This window comes from Panicum virgatum, chromosome 6N (genome assembly GCF_016808335.1).
Source record: "Panicum virgatum strain AP13 chromosome 6N, P.virgatum_v5, whole genome shotgun sequence".
Taxonomy (NCBI): Eukaryota; Viridiplantae; Streptophyta; class Magnoliopsida; order Poales; family Poaceae; genus Panicum; species Panicum virgatum.
Genome location: NC_053150.1, coordinates 43,857,536 through 43,879,343, shown reverse-complemented (window position 1 = coordinate 43,879,343; position 21,808 = coordinate 43,857,536). Strand labels below are relative to the sequence as shown.

Sequence of the window (21,808 nt, the reverse complement as noted above, 5' to 3'; positions counted from 1 at the left end):
TCCCTGCCTATAAGTTTTTGATAATCACTAAAATACACCTCCGGATCTCTCTCCCCTAAAAGCAGGGTTTTTTTCCCCTCTATCTATTCATGGTTATTGTATTTTGGTAGTCTGCTGCAACAACTATTATCTAAAACATAAAAATAGTTGTTAGTAATAGGGAGAAAATATATTTTGAATATGGAATATGACTATATGAGTAATTTGTTGAAGATGCTAACCCCAGCTACGCGCGGACCACGAAGCCGGTAGCGCTTGTTGCGGCCTCGGATCGAGCTGCCACCAAAGGCCGGAGCATGGTCAACGGCCGCCGAGGACGCCGGTCGGTTGGCCGTCCGTCCTGCCCGCGCGCACGTCCGTCCGTCCTGCCCGCGCGCACGTCCGTAAGCCCACCGCGCGATCCGCGCCGCAGCGCAAGCACGCTCCGTTCGTCTGCCGGCCGGCCGGCCTCTGATCCGTCGTCCCCGTCTATCGGCTCGCTGCGTGTGCGCCACCGGTACGTCCATGCATGATCCACCGATCGCGCGAGAGCTTGCGACCCTGCTGCGAGCAAATTGCTGTGGGGGTGACCGTACCTGACGGCGTTCTGACCGGCCGGCCAGATATTGTTGGACGACGGAGACCGCCGCCTAGCTAGCTAGCTCCGGTGAATTCCAGCTCCGGGCCCGGTGAGAGAGCTGAAAGGGCCTGCTGGAGCGCATGCATGTGGTAAAACTCATCGTAACTCGATCGGATAAAAGACAAGTTCGTCGTCTCTCGGCTGAGTTGAAGTAAAAGAAAATAAGGAAAAAAAATGTAATTTTCAACTTTTAACTACAAAACCAGATAACAAAGACCATTCAACCAGTTTTACTCGATTCAGTCTCTGGGTCATTTTCGACGCGCTGCCCTGGTGAAGGTACGTGTGAAAGGTGACCTGAAAAATCCATGTACAGTAGCTAGCTGATTACTCCCTCCGTTCGGAAATGATATACATATTTTGACTAGAGAAAGTCATTCGAAGTAAAGTTTGACTTATTAATCACTCTTAGAATATAATGTCAATTACGAATAACTCAATGTCATCTCAAAACCTCTTTGAATACATATGTATTGACATAAATTTTATAAACTAATTATACATATAATTTAACTAATTATTAGTCAAAGTTTATAAAGTTTGACTTTCTCTAGTCAAAATATGTAGATCATTTCCGAACGGAGGGAGTATACCTTAGTCAAGCAACAAAGCCGCCGCATGTGTCGGTCGGCAGTACAGCGCGCGGCTTTAACTTTACCAATTTTTGCGGATCAGCCTTTTCATTGCATGTTGAATAATTTGGGACGCACTGGTATATATAGGACGAACGGGAAAGCGAGTGAAGCTAGATCATTACTGATTGGAACATGCATGAAGAATCATCGAAGATACATCGATCTTCTGGTGACATTACAGTGTAGAACGAGGTAGTTCGTTCGATCTCGAAGCGGAGCCTAGCTATCTGCCTTTCAAGCTACAGCCCGTACCAGAACGAACCGGCTTATTACACATACACTAAACCACACAGGACCTGAACCTACCCATTTGGCCTCATCGTCCCTGATCGCGGCCTGCACGTTGTGGGCACTGCCCGGTCGGTCGCGCGAGAGACTCGGTCGACGGGGTGATCGATCCACAAGTGTCAGTTCCGGTGACCTACCCATCTGTCATGGTGCGAGCCTATCAGCACCGGTTGGCAAGGGCTTTACGTACGGATTCTTGAACCGGTAACTGACACCGGATAAAATCTCGGCCAGGATTAAAAATCTCGGTCTTTACCACCGGATAAAATAACCGATGCCAAATATCCTCTTACTGGGTGAAGGTTCCATCCGGATCTCTTGCCTCACGTATATTTTATTTACTATCTCAAGTATACAGCGCTTGTGATGGAAAGTGTTTGTGATGGAAAGAAAGATATTTTTCTTCTAAAGTAACATATGGATGATCCTTTAGTACCGGGTGGTAACAACACCCGGTACACAATGCTAGATATTGGTACTAGATGACGTTACCACTACTAATGGATCTATATATATAGCATGTTTTCTAGTAGCGGTATGTCTCATTGAAAGAAATTTCTCTGCGCAGGGACACCCGTTTCTAGCATATTATTGGGCACAACCGCACGAGCTGTTCACAATTCGTATCGACATTCAAATGTGCATGTGTGAATCAAGACCGTATATTGTCTGACAACAATCCATGAGACAAGTACAAAATTCGATTTTTTTACTATTATTACTACTTCGATTGAAACATAATTACTAACCGTAAAAACCCATAAAATTTTTCAGGGACGTTTGTTGATGTCCCAAAGGTCATATTGTTGGACATGAGGAATAAATATGGGACAATATGACACACACACACACACAGCATGGACCTGTGGCAAACAAATTTATTGTCGACTCAATCAGGCGCTGTTTGGCTTGAGTCGCGCCGGTCCACGTCCTCCGTCATTCTGTTAGCGTTAATATCAGGAGGCCAATGCAACAATCTGCAGAACCCGGGTGGTCCGTCCGCGACAAATCGCCGGACCGACGACGCCATCCTGGACCGACCCCATGCCGGTCGGGGCCATGCATCCGGGAAACCAAAACACGCCATTAGTAATAGGATGCGTCAAATCCCAGGTGCTGTCGCATAGCCACAGTAGATACGACCTAGTATTGCTAATCTAGGGTCCCGTTTGGTTGCGTTCCGTAAATTTTTTGAAAAGTCATCTTTCTACATTTGAAGTACTAAACATAGACTAATCACAAAAATAATTACAGAACTCGTCTGTAAATCGCGAGACGAATCTAATGAGCCTAATTAATCCGGCATTAGAGGTTATTTACTGTAGTATTACTGTAGCAATTTAGCATCTGATTACAGCCTAATTAGGTTCATTAGATTCGTCTCGCCATTTACAGACAGCAGTCGCAATGCGTTTTTTATTTCGTCTAGATTTAAGTCTCCATGTAGGTGCCGGAAAAAAAATTGAAATTTTGATTTTTGCATCTAAACACGGGCCTAGCTATCTTAGCTTCGATCAATTCCTTCTCCTAGATAGCTAGGATAGCTGCACCTGCACCTCTAGATTCTTACCTTGACGGCTTGACCTATTCTGCAATGTGTTCTCACTCCAATTTGCGCGTGGTTCCAAAAGGAGATTTTTTATTCCTCTTATAATTAGCCAATAGCCATTACCTTTGCTCCGACAACTCCACATAGATAATTGACGTCTAGATTGTCTTGTCCGAACCGAAATATTTCAATTTTTGACTAAAAACATATTTTTATGCATTGAGTTTAAATATTTGAAAGTGATACAAGTAGATTGGACACGAAACTAGTCTCATAGAAGCGTACAATTGCTATATGTTGTAGGCTTATTCAAATACGAGGTACAGCGGTAGTAGTCAAAGTTTCAAATGGTTGACTGACTTGAGACAACTCCAAGATGTCACTTAATTGTGATTAGGAGTATTATATTTTACTAAAAATAGATATACAAATACCTGAAAATTCCCTTGTTTAAGAGGCCGGCCGCTCGTGGCGAAGACGCAACTGGGCTGCCTTGGCATGGGGGTGTCGAGTGCACCCGGGCCGTGCAAACTAAAAAAAAAAACATATCGTCGAGCCTGACGGCACGGCAGGGTTTTGGAGCCCAACCAGAGGCACCCAATGGGCCTTCTTCCTCAGGCACACCCACCACGCCACTCCAGAGAAAAAAAAATCGGTTCTAGCACCCAATGGGCCAACTTCAGAAAAATAAGTTGCTGGACACCCAAGCTTTCACAGTTTCAGTACTAACACTGTTCGTATTGTCTGTTTTTTTAGCTCTCCAATGTCCACAACTCCACACAAAGACTTTGTCAGATAGGAGTATATGTCTGAAGTAAACTACTGTAACTAATATCTGAAAGTACAAACTAGACCGTTTGGCATTCTAGTACCGTAGGGGCAGACATAACACGTAAGTTGGGAGTGTTGAACCCAACTCAGGTGTGAAGGGTCGAAGTTGACTTGCCCCCCTGCTAATACTAATAAATGCGTGTGCATACAAACTCGTCATACTAAATCACTCCATGTCATAATGACGAAGTACCTGGCAGATGTTTGCGTTGGATTTTCAACTCTTAATTTAGGGCGCGTTTAGTTCCCAAAAATTTTCACCCAAAAATTTTCACCTCCCCTTTAAACACATGTATGAAGCACTAAATGTAATTAAATAACAAAACTAATTACACAGTTTGGGTGTACATGACGAGACGAATCTTTTAAGCATAATTAGTGTATGATTAGCCATAATTGCTACAGTAACCAACATGTGCTAATGATGCGGTCAAAGGCCTCAAAAGATTCGTTTCGCGGTTTCCAAGTGAGTTCTGAAATTAGTTTTTTAATTAGTGTCCGAAAAATCCTCCCGACATCTGGTCAAAGGGATGATGTGACAACCAAAAATTTTTGGTTTTGCAACTAAACGCGCCCTTAGCTTCCCTATCAGCCAACAAAATGTGATGCATGTTGATTGATGAGGACGTCCGTAAAAGTTTAAATTGGAGAATGGGGATAAGTGTTTATAAGTGAGCTATGAGCTACCCCAAACCATGTTCGCTTGTATGATGCTATGGATGGTTTTGACTAAAATGTGTACATCACAATTGCATACATGTCTTGCTTCATATGGATCTAATTGAGAACATACCACCTTCATCTTTATCAGATTGAAACTAGAAATTCTTTGCTGTGAGACAGTGAGAGTGCAAGCTTATAATGGATTAACAGGTGGCCAAGGATATTTTTGCAGTGCTGTCATGGAATGTGCGATATAGTTTGCTATTCGGGTATCATCATCAAGCAACTAAAAAATGGTAGTATATAGTAAAAAGATGTCCAGACACCGAAAAGCATACAGACAACATAGCATGAAAGAGCTCCACATATTGTGTGCGTAAGATCTCTGCCGGGCTTTCATGGTTCCATCTGCATGCAACCATGACAAAAGACGCTGATTTGCTGAACCAAGGTGGTTGTCACATATTGTGATATTGTCCAACCAGAAGTGATCACTACGCCGTGCATTCAGAGTCTCAGACCTGCATTTCAAGCGCAGCTGTACAAATTTACAATGGAAACAGGTGTTCATTTCATTTCGTCTCGTTTTCGTATTATCATAAAACTAGCCTATCAACCTATGCAATTGCACTTGCAAATAACTTATAGCTATATGTTTCTAGTTAACATTCTCTTTATTTTAGTTTGTTTTTATCTTTGTCCTAAAGAAAACTTATCTAATTTTGACTAAGTTTATGGAAAATACAGATCGAGAAATATTTTAGTCTATCTAGTAAACCTACTTTAGTATTGTAGATATTTATGAATTTTCTATAAACTTGATCAAACATAGCAGAGAAGTTTATAACTTAGAACAAAACTAAAATGACTTATAGTTTGGAATGAAGGGATTAGGCCACTCAGATATTGGGATTAGTACTCTCTATCCGATGAGGGGCTAAGTCTGAGCTAATATTCCCATTACAAGCAGGAAAGAAAAACTCTCCTTTGACATCTTGAAAGATCAAAATGGGGGAAAGATGGGCTGTCCCAAATAGAGTTTTTATTTATACACCATAATATGTAGAATTTGAATAAAGTTAACTCTTTTGCGAGTAAATATACTTTAACTTGTATACATCACAATCAAGACTAATGCACTGGTAAGCCTAGATCTATCTTAGTGCTAGTCATCTAGGTCAATACCACAGCATGCTACTCATCAGACAAGTATTGAACTTTATTTTGGAAGTAATTCTCTTTGTACAATACAAAAAAAAACATGTCTATCTGATTAGCCCTTTGGGATAAACTCTCTGATTTCATTAAGGAGAAGAGATTAAGAAGGATAGCTAGGTAGATGTGTCTGGTACTATTTTATAAATTTAAATTTTGAAAGATCTAAATTTGGATGGATCTGATTTTTCTTGTAATGGTAGGTGTGGGTAATTAAGACATAGGTATGGGATCAAAATAGGTTGGATGTAATTTTTTTCCATATCAACATATTGTATAGGCGGTTAATTTTTAGAAATAAAGTAAATCCAAGATGATTACCATATATTGATTCATGGTTAGATATTTTGCCATTTTTAGAGAATTTCTAGAATTCCTCTCTATTTTCTAGGGTGTCCACCTAGAATCATAGGTGGTTCACGTGGAGGCTTTAAAAGGAGCCTCCAATTAGTAGTAGTAAGATGCTTGTCTTTCCTTAGCTGTTGGTTGTATTCCCTTCTATGGGTTCTCAGTTCTGAAGAGCTTTCTTCTGAATTTTGATATTTTGTTGCAACTTATTAATTGAACTAGAGGCTAGGGATTTGTACAAGAGTGTCATCCAGGTCCCTAAACTTTCAAAATACATACTTAGGTCCTTAAACTTGCTAATAGTACCACATGAGGTCTAAATCATAGTAGCTTAAGCTAAATTGAAAGTTATATAATTTTTTCAAATAAAAAATTAAATACAAAATATATACATGTAAGATTTTATAACAAAATTTACTTGTACAAATATGTTCAAATACAAAAGATTTGTATAAAATAAAACTCATATGAAAAAGTTTGTAAAAGAATTAGAAAATAAAAAAATACATTTGGATGAAACATTGGAAAGAAAATTGAACTAAGTTCTGAAACAAAATTTTGGGGAAAAAATGAAACTATAAGAGTTGAGTGCAAAATTAAAAAAATAAAATTTGGGGCTCACATGTACATTCCGCATCAGAATAAATACTTCATCTTTATAACTTAAAAATGGTAATTTTGACTTCATGTGACACAACTAGTAAGTTTGTGGATTTGAATATGCATTTTGAAAGTTTAGGGACCTAGGTGACACTACGAGCCAAGTTCCAGAATCGGCCGTGCATTTTACTCTTTCTACAATAACGGGAAAAACGAAAAAGGGCTCACATAAAAGAAGTCCACTACTGTTTTCCAGGTCAACTTTGGGATTTCCTTTGGTTATTGATGTACTGTGTCTGCTGGCAAAATATTGAGGTGTCACACATACATTATCCTGATGAGTGTCAATGTATGAGTATCACTACAGCCCGAAAAATAAATTAACTAAATATAGCAAACAGACTGAGAAATATATGAAATTTTAACATAGAGTGTCACATACAATATGTGGAGAGCGGAAAGAGTTTGAAGGGGAGAAGAGGGAAAAATTATTTGTTTGCCGAGAGCAAAAAAAAAACACTCGACAAAGTTCAAGTTTTGCTGAGTGTCACCTCAAAACACTCGGCAAAATCTATCTTTTCCGAGTGTCACTGACAGACACTAAGCAAAGTTTTAACAGCCGGCGCGGTGCTTGACAGCCGTCGCACGTGGCGGTATTTTACCATATGTATAATTTTTGCCGAGTGTTCTGTGATTGTTTGCCGAGTGCTGTGTTGCCTGCACTCGGCAAAAAGTCGGATTTGCCGAGTGTTATTTCTTTACCAAGTGTTTATCAGTATAGATGTTGTTTGTCGAGTGCCATATAGAATGCACTCGGCAAACAAGGAGACACTTGGCAAGTTTAGGGTTTCCGGTAGTGTATGACACAGTCACTATGTTTCATCAGGCCCATTTGCTTTGTTTTCTGATCAAGATATACTTATGGAAGCGTGAATTGTGGTACTAAATTAATCGTGATCTGGATTGTATTCTGACAATTGTGTTTGTTGATCCATCGCTTACACTAGCTGAGATCTTTATCTAAAACTAGCTGAGATCTGTTGACGCGAAATGATCACACACCAAAGCCCGAGAGCCCCGTACGTCAATCTCGGACTGCATTTGATTCAAACTAAGGCGTGCCAGTCAATTTGACATGTAAATTGACAAAAAAAACCCGCAAACCGTCAAATACTAGAGCGTATGGGCTGGATTTCCGAATAACTCTCACGCGTCGTATCGGCAAGGCTCTGCCGATACAAAAAACGACAACAGATCGAGTATAAAAAGCGTGTATTAAAAGTGATCTACAGGGAATCGACAAGAAGCTGCCGATACCATTATGCAACTAGACGGCTAGATCTAAAACCGACACGTGCCAGATAACAATACGCAAACCCACGAATGTATGGATCTGAACAAAGCTAAGCTTATAACTGATCTAATCAGTTTTACAAGGTTTATCGTGATAACCAGAGAGTTTACAGCTGATTAAACAGGTTACTAAGCCAGGTAAATTGTGAATAAATCTAAATGAGAAAACAACTATACGCACGAGAACAAAGCTTAGATAAATTCGATAACTTTTGAATAGATTTGAACGAAGCCACAGCGATGCGCCCGGAAGCTAAAGCTCAGATTTACTCGGTAAACGAAAACTTACCGGCAAACTAAGTCGCTCGAATGTAAGACGTCCTTGATCAGCTTGAAAGAATTCGCGAAAAAGAAAAAGATGGCGAAGCCGCCGACGGAAAAATAAATTGCAAGTAGAGTAAAATTTTGTTGGTTGATGTGTATCAATCTTCTACAATGACCGGGGCTCATATTTATACCCCATGCTAACAAAGACCTAGCTGATCGCTTCAAACATAAATCTAACTTAAAAAATAAAATCTACTCCTAAATAGAATATTCTCTGCCAATCTGAAGCCAAAATATCCTGTCAACCTTGCCTTTTCTCGGTCAACAGGATTTCCATCGGCGATGTACGATCACCCTGCCAAATCCACCGTTCGTGCTCAAACGGAACCTTTTGTCCTCTGCAACACTCCACCTTGACACGTGTTCAAATTTGGTGTCAACAAGATCATATGGTTGAAAGTAATAAAGGGAATAAATAGTGTGCTACGGTGAGTGCAAAGGGGACAAGAAGTTGTGATTCATCACAAGCTTGTAGCACGCATGGTTATTAATCCCAACCGGTCCGGTCAAACCGGCGGGGTCCGGTTCCGGTATACCGGACCGGTTTGACCGGAAACCGGTCCAAACCGGTTGAATTCAAATTTGAATTCAAAAGCCGCAGTGCTACTGGTTCGGACCGGTTTACCGGCCTGTTAGACCGGTTTACCTGCCGGTTTGGCCGGTTTACCGTTGATTTAATGATATTTTCCGACGGTTAAAAGTGGTTCCCCGGTGTGAAATAAAAGGAAATTTCGGCATGAGCTATGCACATATTAATATAAATGACCACACCAAAGCAACAATTTATAACCATGCATACAAATACAATAGTAATAAGTGTTTATACAAATACCGAGTCATACACTTATACACATCAAATAAAAGTTCAACGTAGGAATGGGAAGACCCCCATTTGGGACACGGTTTGGTATTCGGCGGTGGACATCACAGCGATACCTCGCACTCTAAGCATCTCAGCCTTGTAGTGTTACCAAGTTTGGCTCATCCACGCCGATGTTGTCTGTCATTCCTGAACTAACATAGTGTAAAAATGTGGGTCTTCCCATTCGTACACCCATCTCGTCGGTGGCTGCATGCTGATGTCAGGAATGGGGTAGTGAAAAGACTGCGAGGAATCGCTGTAGGAGGAAGAAGAGTACTATGGAGTGTCGTAGTCCGTCGGTCCAACCGTTCTCTTCTGCGATTGCGGTGCTCCATGGTCGGTGTCCTGAGTAGCATGTGTGAACTGAGTCTCCCCTGCAATCAATCATATATCATAATTAGTACTCAATACTCATAGTCAGAAATATGTGTGCATTTGTATGTGCAATCTATATCTGTGAAACGAACACCACGAGCACCACCACTACCAGCAGCACCACCAGCAGCACCACTACCACCACCACCATCACCACCAGCATCAGCATCAGCACCGTCACTATGATCACCATCATCGGCCGAGCTGCTATCCTTGGACTCCTGATACGGAGGACTACGCTCACCTTCGCCGTCATCAGTCTCGGTGTCGCTACTCACTGGTTTTGCTGTTGCTTTATCTTTTTGACGCTTTGGGTCACCCTTCATAGGCTCCTTCTGCAACTTCCTCTTCCCTAGGTGAGTGTCACCCATATTTTTACGTGCCCAATCGCTGATGGAATCATCTCTCGTAGCCTCACGTAGATCTGACAGTTTTATTTCATCTCTGATAATATGGGACGGGAGAGGGATGTCGCCATCATCATCATCCTCGTCCAGAACTGGAGCCCGGTTAGATCTACCATATTCCATCTATTCCCGCACCGGATTATTCTAATCATAGAAAGAAAGATGGGTCAGCTGGTCAATGAAATCACCTTCTTCACGCATCGGTGGGCCGGAGGCCTCCTCAAGTCGGAGACGAAGGTTGTAGTTGACATAGACAAACTTGTTAAGTTTCTTGTGCGACAACCGATTGCAAACCTTTGTATGCAGCAAGGCAAAAGTACTCCAGTTCCGCTCGCATCCACTGGACGAACAACATTGTGAAACAAGATGCATGGCAAGGTACTGCAGCTTTGGGGTGCTTGATCCGAACATCATCCACCAGGATGCTGTATGTGCAACCGAGTATGTAGGCAATATATTCGAATAGAGAAAACAACAATGTCGTACAGAGTAACTCTTACATGGGGATGTCTTTGGGTCCATCGCCATCCGTATTGCCATTTCACTGCCAAACTCGCCAATCTTCTGCCGAAACACGTCAAGCTCCTTCAATGCCTGCACGGCTCTCTGGAGATCCGTCATGCGCTGAAATGTAACGTTGAGTCCACGAAACATTTCTTGAGTTGGATCCATCATATATGCATACCTCGGATTTAGGACAGCAACTACAAAATATAAATCACTTCGAATAAGCATAAGGTCAATAGAGCTTAAAAATAGATGACTCGTGTGTGCTTACCTGGACCCACATACGTGCCTATGAACACGTCACCCAACCTCTCGTCCACCATCTCAATATACTCCTTCAGTGTGGAAATATTTATTCCAAAGAAAGACCGCAGTTCCCATTTCATAGTCTGGTAGGCCATCACGACTTCGCACATTTTGGGCCTCTTGTCCTGATAAGCGAAGTGGAGGAACTTGTATATTGGTTGAACCGTGTCGATGATATATTTCAATGCATCCCACCACTCCATACTTGCAAAACTTGCATGAGTAAATCTACCTTCTTCGGTATCTGCCCATTTGCTGTGTTGGAACTCAGTAGATGCCATCCACCGCATGAAACGATCATGTTTCCGATAGATGCTCTCTAGGAACATGTAGTTGGTTCCAAATCGAGTGGCATTCCACTTGACCAACTCACCACCGATTGCGTTCCTCATCATTGTATTCAACTGACCATGATTGTGTAACCAATTTGAAATTCGCTTGCACTGCTTGATCATAACACCATGTTCTGGCCTTCGAGCTATATCCTTCAACATCAAATTGATGGTGTGTGCTAGACAAGGTGTCCAAGCTATGTGTTCATACACCTCTCTTAGTAGTTCCTTGCATGCTTTCTTGTAGTTCAAGCCATTGTCGGTGACTACGTGCATGACATTCTCCGGTCCAATCTCTTCCACCACCTTTCGAATCTCCTGCAAACAAAGACAGATTGTTTAGTAACATGTCAAAACATACTCAATGTGAATGGAACATATTTAGGGGCTACCTTGAGCAAATATGCAGCATCTTGAGTTCTTCCACTTGCATCAATAGACTTATGGAACCACATGACCCTATTGCAATATATCAAAAAGTTGATGACATTCATCCTCGTCGGGCCAGTCCATGAATCACACATAAAACGTGACGCCAAATAAGGGCCAGTCTTTCTGAAACTTTACGTACCTCGTCTGCAAGTCTTGCTCGTTCTGGTCAAGGTACTTGCCATCAATATCTCGTCAAGTGGGTGATGCGATACCTTCACCTGCAACCATATCAAAATTATGATATACAAGAATGTAAGCTCATAGGTGTCATTCCAATGAAAGAAAACTTACCCCACTTCTGTATCTCCTTGACCGCGCTGACAAAGTATGGACTGTCAGCCTGTCTTCCAGGTACTCCTGCAATATAGAAAAACTTTGACCAAGCTTTACCAATAGCTTCCTTTGCATTCTTGCCCTTCTGCGTCCAGGAGCCTGTATCAATCTTTGGTTGCGTCATTCCTCTTCTCCCACCAGCTGCCAAGTTATAGTCCTCCACCACAGGACTCTCCCTCTGCGAAGTGGCCCTTCGGAACATCCTTTGCATAGCATTCCCCCTCGTCGAACCACTACCCCCTCCACGCTCGTATGCACCTCCTCTCTGTTCCACCCCCCCCGTTGGAACTCTGCTTCCACTCTCGATAGATCGATGGCACACCTCACCTGAGCCTCCTCATCTTCTTCATCACCGGAATAGTTTCCCCCCGCTGCAGACTTTTCCCGTCTCAACCTCTCTCGAGCCCGGTCAGCAGTTGCCTTCTGTGCCCTATCAATGTCACACTGAAAGAAATCCCGCACATCAGGTGGCATATTCCTGCAATGGACCACCTCCGCCCCGGCCCAGCCAAATGTTGTTTCAATCTAGTCACACCACCTCCTCCTTTCTGCGTACGACAATAGTTGCATCGCCATTAGGGATAAAGATTTTCACCGTGTTCCCATACAACATCTCTATCTCTGCCTGCCATTGTCTACCTGCATACATGGACAACAAGAACTTACCTGGACGCGGCTTACCGCCGCTCGTGGCCGGTTTACTGCCTCTCCAGGCCGGTAAACCGAGCTTCCCAGGCGGCTAACCGGTCGGGGCCGGTAGACGGTACCGGCCCTGCTTACCAGCGCACCTGACCGGCTAACTGCGCGCCACGGGCGGCTGGCCGAGGTTGAGCGCCGGACGGGGCCTCCTGGCGGCGGACCAGGCGCGGACTGAGGAGGGAACGGTCTGAGGGCAAGGCGTCGGGGCTGAGGGTTACTTGGGGGGGAGGAGTTAAATGGACGCTGCCGCGCGATGGGCCTTAATGGGCCGTCCGTTTTTTCTTTTTCTTTTTTAATTTAACTTTAAATTTCCGCAAACTATACTAAATGAATGAATTTTTGAGAAAATTTGACACCATTAGATTCGTCGCATCTTGAAGTATTTTTAGGATTTTTTTTGGGAATTTTTCATTTTTTTGAATTCAAATTCAAATTTTGAATTTGGGCCGGTTTGATACCGGCCCAAACCGAAACCGGGCCGGACCGGTTTGACCGGTAACCGGTCAAACCAGACCGGTTCCCACCGGTGTGGTTAACCCTGGTAGCACGTCACACTTCTGGAGCGAGGCATTAATTTTAGGTTATCCTTGAGCCCTACTCCTTCATCTTAAAACATAATGTATCCTTTGAGCCCTACTCCATCTTAAATCGGAATTGTGTGTTGTCTGATTATTTTAACTAGTCTATCAACCGGTGCTCTCGCACGAGCTAATTAAAATTAATATAAAAATAAGATCAATAATTATAATTATATGTTTCACACTTTTTTTTCATCTATTAAATATTCTAACACATACTCTAAAATATATATTTATTGTTATCTAGTTACAATAGTTTTCATTTTGCATCACATCTCCATATGTATTCGATATATATTTAGTTGAACTATTGATTTGCAAATTAGTATTCTTATTCCATCTTACATGAATATATGGTGATATATATCATGGGCAGTATTTTATATAGATAATAATATAAATAATATATTAATAATGATAGAAATAGTAACTTAAAATTTATATTAGTGCACTTTAATACTTTATTATAATTATATAATTTAGATTCAGATTTAAGAGTAATTTAACTTGTAGTAATAATGATATAATTGTATAATTTATATGCAAACTTGGGGGGTATTTGTATTATTTTATAATGGTATAGGTGGGTAGTTTACACAAAAATTAAGAGGTTACTTTAGATTTTTTTTAATAACAGCAAAAGCGGGTAATTTAGATACATAATTAGGAGGTTATTTTAGTCTATTTTTCATAATGACGGATGTGTGTAATTTATTAGGAAAGATAATAGATCTGATGATTATTATAATTAGAGTTGTTGGATTAATGACTGAATGTTTCTAATTTTTGTGAGAATTTATAAGATTTCTCTATTTTTTTAGAGTATCCACCTACGATTCTAGGTAGATTCATGCGAAGACTCCAAATGAGCCTCCAATTAGTAATAGTAAGATATCATTATTAATAACACTTTAACTAATCCTCGCTGCGGTCAGTTAAACCAATTGTGGCAACTTCAAGAAGATTAAATGAATAAGTGTCCAAATTTATGTAGAAGAATCTTATATTTCGAGATGAATTTTGAGTACTTGGATGCATTGCATAGGGCGGAGGGAGTGTTCCTTCACTTTCCTGTGTCGCTATCGGCTGGGTGATGGCCTCAGCAAGTCAGCAGGAAATGCGAGCTGGTTCAGATGCTCGAGGAGAGGTAGATAGGAACGCATCTGCTGTTTCTTACAAAAAATTCTCTGATTCTTTTGAGTTCTGAGGATATTTTTAGCTGGTTCAGACCCAACATACCATTGATTTGAATATGTGCTGCCGCACTGAAAATGTCCGCTTGCGCGAACGGGAACGAACATTTGAAAAGACCAAGCAGCAAAGGCGCCACCTTTAGTTTAGCCGTGTTCTCGACTGGAAAAAAAGAAATGGGTAGACCGTACCAAGCAGTCGCTGCAGCAGCATGGAGATCAGATGCAGTCCTACATAAAAAAAAAACTGGGATTCCTGCTCCGATCCTGCGCAAAAAAGGTAAACAATTCATGTTGCTGACCCGGCAACTGATATCCCCGAATGGCCGTGACTCTTTTTGCAAAAAAAATTGAAAAGGAACATTGCTAATTTGAAGTATTAAATAAAATTTATTTACAAAACATTTTGCACGGATGGGTCATGAATCGCGAGACGAATCTAATGACCCTAATTGATTCATGATTAATCTATAATTAGTTGATAGTTACCATAGCATCACTGTTGCAAATCATAGATTAAGTAGGCTCATTAGGTTCATCGCGATTTACAACCTATCCGTGCAAAAAGCTTTGTAAGTAGATTTTATTTAATACTCTATGTATGTGTTCAAATATCCGATGTGATATTTTTAAGTATAAAACTTTGAGATCTAAACATTGCCTAAAGCAACTTGATGCTCGGCCGCACGTTCCTCGCCGTTTCGTGCCAGAAGGCCGGCTGCAGGTACCTAACCCAGCCCGTGACACGAAACCAATAAACTGGGCAGAGTGAGCAAGAGCAGCCATTCCGCCATTGGAGTTTTTTAGGCAGGCGGCTGCATGCAGGTGTGGCCAGCCAAAACAGCTAGGGTTCGTCGTCTTGTCCTGACCTTCCGTTTTTTAACTCGAGAAACGGGAAGAGGCCCCCGTGAAGTCCTCCAAGTTTTGTCATTTGTGTGCTGTGATCTAGCAGGACTTAAGCCGCAGCAAGGAGTTAGAGACAGGTTCAAGCAGCGCACGCGTTCTTCAGCCTTGGACAAGGAACCTCGTGGGGGAGGAAAGGATCAGTTCAAGGAGCAGGCCAGCAGGGGTCATCGCTTCAGAGACGAATTCGAAGACGATACGATAGGATTGGCGAGCTGCAGATCTGCAGCTCACCAGACCGTGTGCATCTCTCTGACTCGATCAGTGTGTTGCGTGCATCTATCCGGATATGACTCGAAATGGTCTGAAAGCAGGTTTTTTTTTATTTCCAAATATGACTCGATCAGTCTGAAAGCAGTGCTGCGGACAGAAGGTACGTCCTCTCCTACGTATACACTCCGTGACGACGCGTGGGAGCAGTTTCTGCAGCGTGCGTGCGTACGCACGTCCGTACTCGTCCGTAGCAGGGGTGTGGTGTCTGAAGAAACGTCCCAACCTGACACGCCCAAAAGTATTCATACGCGAACGAAAGCAATGCAAGCACCGTACGATTCGTAGCAGTTTGGTCAACCGAATTAAAAAGATGCGCTTTGTCAACTCGGGGGATCTTAGAAGTCTCCCTCTTGCAAGCCAGCTGCACTTAAAAGAAGTACAATAGATTGTTGAGAATCAAGAATGTGCGAGTTTAAACGTACGACTCTTCTCACCCCCGCCGCCGGCACCGTCCACAGGGGGTCCGGCCCCACCCGGCCGGCGCTCCCGCGCCGCCACGCCCTCCGCCAACCGAACCGCCGGGCCGCCGCCGCCGCCGCTGAGCCCTCCTCTAGGTTCGGTGAGCCTCGACCCCCAGCAACCCGGATCCATAAGCTCCGCCGCCTCCCGCCACCATCCCGGCCGCCCCCTCCTCTATCACGAGGAAAAAGATGAACAAGGGAAGAGGGGCACTTCTGCGATGCGCCGCCTCTTTTTCGCGCGCGCGATAAATACCTTTTCCGTTCCAGTCTGCCTCTCGCACCCGCCCTGTATAAATGCCCCCACCATTCCGCCCCCCCTCTTCCCAAATCAGCTCAACGACCAAAGAGCGTCTAGCCGCCCGCCGCCCGCGCTCGCAAAGGAGACCGACAGACAGACACCGCGCGGCGCGCAGCATGCGTCCAGTAGCTCGCCACGTCGGCCTCGCGGCGGCCGCGCTCCTCGCCGCCGCCCTCCTGCTCGGCGGCGCGGCCAGGGCGCAGGAGGAGACGGAGCACGAGGAGGAATTCAGCTACGCCCGCGGCGGCGAGCACGGGCCGGAGCACTGGGGCGAGATCAAGCCGGAGTGGGCGGCGTGCGGCGCCGGGCGGATGCAGTCGCCCATCCACCTCTCCCACGAGCGCGTCTCGCTGGTGCGCTCCCTCGGCTACCTCGACCACGCCTACCGCCCCGCCCAGGCCTCCATCGTCAACCGCGGCCACGACATCATGGTACGTGACGTGACGCCGCCGCCGCCGCCGGTTAGCGCGCAGGCGCAGCAGGCAGGCAGCTAGCCGGCCGCCGCCGCCGGGAGCATTAACGGTCGCCCTCGCCCTTAATGAGCATAAACTCCCCGTCCATTTATTACTACTAGCTAGTAGGAATAAATTCAGGGGCGAAGAAAGCATTCTCTGACGCTGGCAGGTGGCTGGTCGTTGCTGCAGGTGAGGTTCGAGGACGACGCCGGCGGCCTGGTGATCAACGGCACGGCGTACCAGCTGAAGCAGCTGCACTGGCACTCGCCCACCGAGCACACCGTCGACGGCCGCCGCTACGACCTGGAGCTGCACCTGGTGCACGAGAGCGCCGAGGGCAAGGCCGCCGTGGTCGGCATCCTCTACGAGGCCGGCGGCCGCCGCGACCCGCTCCTCCACCAGGTCCGTCCGACGATCCGCTCGCCGCTGGCTGGCTGCTGCTTAATCAATCATGCTTGCAAGTTGCAACTAGCCAAATCAGGATGCTTAATCATTTGATCGGTACTGCCTGCAGATGGAGCCGTTCATCAGGCGGATCGCCGACAAGCGGGACCGGGAGGAGCGCGTCGGCGTGGTGGACCCCCGCGCCGTGCGCGGCAGGGCCAGCGTGTACTACCGGTACATGGGCTCCCTCACCGTGCCGCCCTGCACCGAGGGGGTCATCTGGACCATCCTCAAGAGGGTAAGCACTATACGTCCCAGCTGCGGGCGCTTAGCTTTTTGGCCTTTGTTTACTCCGCTTCAGGCCATCATCACTCGATCGTGACAGCGAGGACCAACTAACTGTGCTAACTGCTTAGGTTTTAATTAAACCACAAGTAGTGCTAGTTTATTCTTTCGTGTCTGCGTGTAACGTGTGTCGATCGTCGGCAATGGGTTGGTGAGGAAACGTTTGATGCTGCTGCCTACTGGCAACATTTTTTCCTGAAGTGTTCGAGCTTTTCTTGTGTGCAGGTTCAGACCGTGTCCAAGTACCAACTGGAGCTTCTCAGGGAAGCCGTGCACGATGTAAGTTAATTGGGCCACGTAGCTTCTTTCCTTTTTATTCACAAGCCCTACGGTAACTCCTGGATCGGAGAGAGGATTCAAACTTGGCTAGTACCAGTAGCAGTCATCAAAAGCAAAATGAACGTACCAACGGTTGACCAAGTTGCTTTTATTACCTGCTGCAGGACATGGAGAAGAACGCGAGGCCACTTCAGGAGGTCAACAGCAGAGACGTCAGCATCTTCCGGCCTAGCGCCCGTAAACACTAGTAGGCCCTTGGTAGTGATCTGCGGGCTGACGTGGATGCGCCAGTAGTAATGTACTGTAGTTCAGAGTAGTGTGGCTGATGAATATTATTTGTAATTCTTTCTATTTATGTGCCTTTATTCGTTATATGCGTAAATAGTGAAGGCATTATCACTTCATGTCAAAGCTGATGCCCATGTTATAACCAGTAGGGGACTCACCCCTCCTGTTCCATCAAAAAAAAAGTTGATGTCCATGTTAATGTAGTACTCGATTTGATTATTGGCGAGAACTAGACTACATGCTCAAATGTGACCGTACAACTGGCACTCTCATATATTATATAATAAGACCAGCGAGCTTGACTTGCCTTATGCCTGAAAGAAAACTCTGAAGGGCGCCCATTCTATCATTCCAACTGGAAAATGGTAAAACGTGCACAATGCCATATATCAATCTATGGGATGAGTAGATGTGAGACGTAGATACGCCGCATGGATTCGTGCCAAACAAAGCCTACACTGGTGCCGTTCGGTTCGCTGGCTGCGGCTGGCTGATTTACACTGTTCCTCTGGATGAGCCGGCTAATTTACACTGTTCTCGCTGGTTTGGAGACTGACGCCGCGTCCACCAGCCGTTCGGCAGCCTCGGCTGGGCTGATCAGCCCAGCCATACCAGCCCAGCCGGCGATTCTTCAGCAAGCCGAACAGGCCGACTGAAATACAATAATACAAACACAGTCATTTTTAATAATTGTGTATGTACTGTAGTAAAAAAAAAGTTGCCAAAAAACTGAAGTGATGGGAATTTATTATACACGACCAAAAGGTTAATTTCAAAGCTGAACGTCATGCATAAACTATTTTCTTGTCGAATCGAAGTCATAAACCGAGAAGCTGTTGACCCGTGACCGTAACTGACCCGGTAGAAAACAAGAAGAGACAGCAGCATATATAGGAACGACAAACCAATTCTTTTAAGACAAATTAAATTAAATTAAATTAAATAGGGTCGCCATCTCACAAGTCACAAGTCACGAGACTAATTAATAACAGAACACAGACAATTAGACATGTTAATAAAACATTTAAACCAGATAGGTTAGTTCAACATGAAGCACACGACATGAAGACAGGCAAAACGTTTAAACTTTGAACCGTACACAAGTTCAACATAAGCTCTGACAGAACATAACTAAGGCTTTTCGGTTCTGCAAATGTATCTACGGTTCAGATTAGCAGGCAGTGGGTGTCGGGCTATGGCAGGCCCAGGTCCACACGTCAGCGACTCAAAGTTACATGGCAGTAAGTCCAGAGGATTTGCTTCCCTCCAGAGCGCAGGAGCATAGTCACCGATTCCGGGACGATGGATCGAGGAACGAGGATCGGGAAACGAGGAATGATATTTGGGATGAATTTTACGAGAACGAAAATGTTCCCCGTTTCCATCCCCAGAACAGTGTTCCCGAAACGTGGAACGCACTCTCGTTCCATGTTCCTGGTGACTAAGCGCAGGAGGCCGGACAAGCAAGGCGGATTGCAGCGCCGCCGCGGCTTGTGGACACGGGTAGTCACGCCGTGATGACTTGGTGCATCTGCCGTCTGCGTGCCCGGGAGCGGACATCCCCGCCGCGCTTGGTTCTCGCCGCCGGCCCCTGATGCGCATGGGCTAGCACCGCCTCCTAGCATCGCCGGAGCAGCTAGCACGCTGCACACGTCATATGACAGCGACTCAACGAGCTGGGTGACCGGGAATGCCGGCGGTCAGTCCGTCACCAACTCACCGCCGGGCCTCCGGCCAGCACCCGCAACTCGCAGGCCGAGGACCGAGCAAGCACTCTTGGCTCCGCAACCGCAACCGCAACGCGCCGTCGTCGTCGTCGGCTTCGGGTGAGGCGGAGACAGGACAGGGCCACAGGGCGCGGTGGCCGGTGGCCTCTGCTCCAATCACTCGGTCGTCACCTGAGGAATGTTGAGTACTCTATCCTGTTTGTGATGAGTGAATTGTCAACCGTGCGGTGTGATCGTGCGCTTGGTCTTTAGATTGCAGGTACACGGGCGTCGAGTGTCGACGGGGAGCTGCCGTGGAGGTGCTGTGGCCGATGGACCGTGCGGTGGACGGCGGTGAAGGGCAGCCGGGACCGGAGCTCGGACCGGGCGGCAGCTGTGGCGTCCACTTCTGGATCGAGGGCGCAAACGGCGATGGAAGACGGGTTTCTTGGTTTGCGCCACAAAACCAAGGAGGCGGACAGCGGTTGAAGACGCCGAGTCGTGGAGGCACGGGCGTCGGTCTCGGGACTGACGGAGGCGACGGGCGTCGACGGCGTCTAGGGCCTCGCTGCGGGCGAGGAGGTGACGGGAGTCGGGCGGCGTCTAGGGCCGTCAGAAGGCCGAGGCGGGAACGGCGTCTAGGGCCACGGCGTGGAGGCGGGAATCTTCCCGCGCGTGAGGTTTTGGCGGTTTTCTCAAAACCGGCCACCTACCCGGGTTTCGCGGACCCTCCAAAACTGCGGACTGGATCTTCATCAAGACGATGGCATCGCGGAGAAGACTTTGTTTCGACGAAAGAACCTCGGCCGTCGGATGAGATCGTGTACAGGGGGTGCTGCAGGCCAACCGGTCTGACCAGTCCCTGGCACCGGTCTGACCGGTCCCGCGGGTATAAATACCCCTTCACTTGTATTAGGTTGAGTGCGGCTTTTGTATTGTGTCCGTGAATTGTTCTGTTCTCCAGGCCGCCGCCTCTGTGTTTCTCTCCCCCTGTTCATCTCTTTAGGGTAGACTTGAATGTTGTTTGTGTGAGAACTCTTGAGGATTTGATTGGGAAAGGAGGCCCTAACCTCCTCGTGCCCTCTGGGCGGTTTGAATCAATCCATCTCCTCGTTTTGTGCCTTGTTTGATGAAATTTCGATTTCGTTTTTGGTGCACTTGATTGCGAGGAGTCCACGAGTTCTTTGCTGTGATTCCCATGCCTCTACTTTGTTCTTGAACCCTCTGGAATCACTAGCTCGTTCAAATTCGATTTCTTGGAGACTAGAGAAAACCCCACCCCCTTTGATCTCATCCCGAAATTCTCGTGCTATGGATATCTTTAGGGTGAGATTTCTTGGGGATACACTCTTGGGGTAGGGACGAAACTATCCTCCAAGTTTCATCCAATTTGGACGTGATTTGCTCTCGATTCACGGTTTTGGAACTGAATTTTCGGGGTTTTCTGGACGCCACCGGTCAGACAGGTTGGCGAGACCGGTCAGACCGGTCTGCCTGTTTTTGAACTGCTTGACCGGTCAGACCAGTCCTCTATACCGGTCAGACCGGTCTGTGCCTGAGCAGATTCGATTTGAGAAGTTTCTCTCGCTTTTGCTTCCGCTTTGCGACTCGGGTTTTTGCTTCGAGATAGCTTGTTCATAGCTATTCTCGCTGACCTAGGTTCGAGGGTTTGCGGTGGTTTTGGGATATAGGCCGACAATTCGAATTTCGACGAAATTTTGATCGGCTCCCATTCACCCCCCTCTGGTTGCCGGCTTCGGTCCCTCAATTGGTATCAGGGTCTGGTTGAGGTTTTGAATACCTTAACCGGTTCGAAAACCACTTGGCGACCATGGCGAGTCTTGTTAAGATCCCGGTGTTTTCCGGCGAGGACTATGCCTACTGGAAGGTTCACATGAGAGCCTTCTTGCAGAGCATGGGAGCTGAGGTCTGGGAGATTACCAAGAACCAGCTTTACGAGGTGCTGG

At 45.7% G+C, this 21,808-nt stretch overlaps 1 protein-coding gene across 1 annotated transcript; it reads left to right on the top strand.

The window, feature by feature from the left end:
• Positions 1–16,414: 16,414 nt before the first annotated feature.
• Positions 16,415–18,338, top strand: LOC120677471 (alpha carbonic anhydrase 7-like). The gene is made up of 5 exons (XM_039958624.1): positions 16,415–16,815; positions 17,029–17,241; positions 17,354–17,521; positions 17,794–17,847; positions 18,012–18,338. The coding sequence occupies exons 1-5, from the start codon at positions 16,501–16,503 to the stop codon at positions 18,093–18,095; spliced, it is 834 nt and encodes a 277-aa protein (XP_039814558.1). The 5' UTR covers positions 16,415–16,500; the 3' UTR covers positions 18,096–18,338.
• Positions 18,339–21,808: the final 3,470 nt, after the last annotated feature.

Coding starts and splice junctions, on each gene's coding strand:
- LOC120677471 (XM_039958624.1), top strand. CDS start 16,501: ATGCGTCCAGTAGCTCGCCACGTCGGCCTCGCGGCGGCCGCGCTCCTC. Junction 16,816..17,028: donor ACCGCGGCCACGACATCATG/GTACGTGACGTG, acceptor TCGTTGCTGCAG/GTGAGGTTCGAGGACGACGC. Junction 17,522..17,793: donor TCTGGACCATCCTCAAGAGG/GTAAGCACTATA, acceptor TCTTGTGTGCAG/GTTCAGACCGTGTCCAAGTA.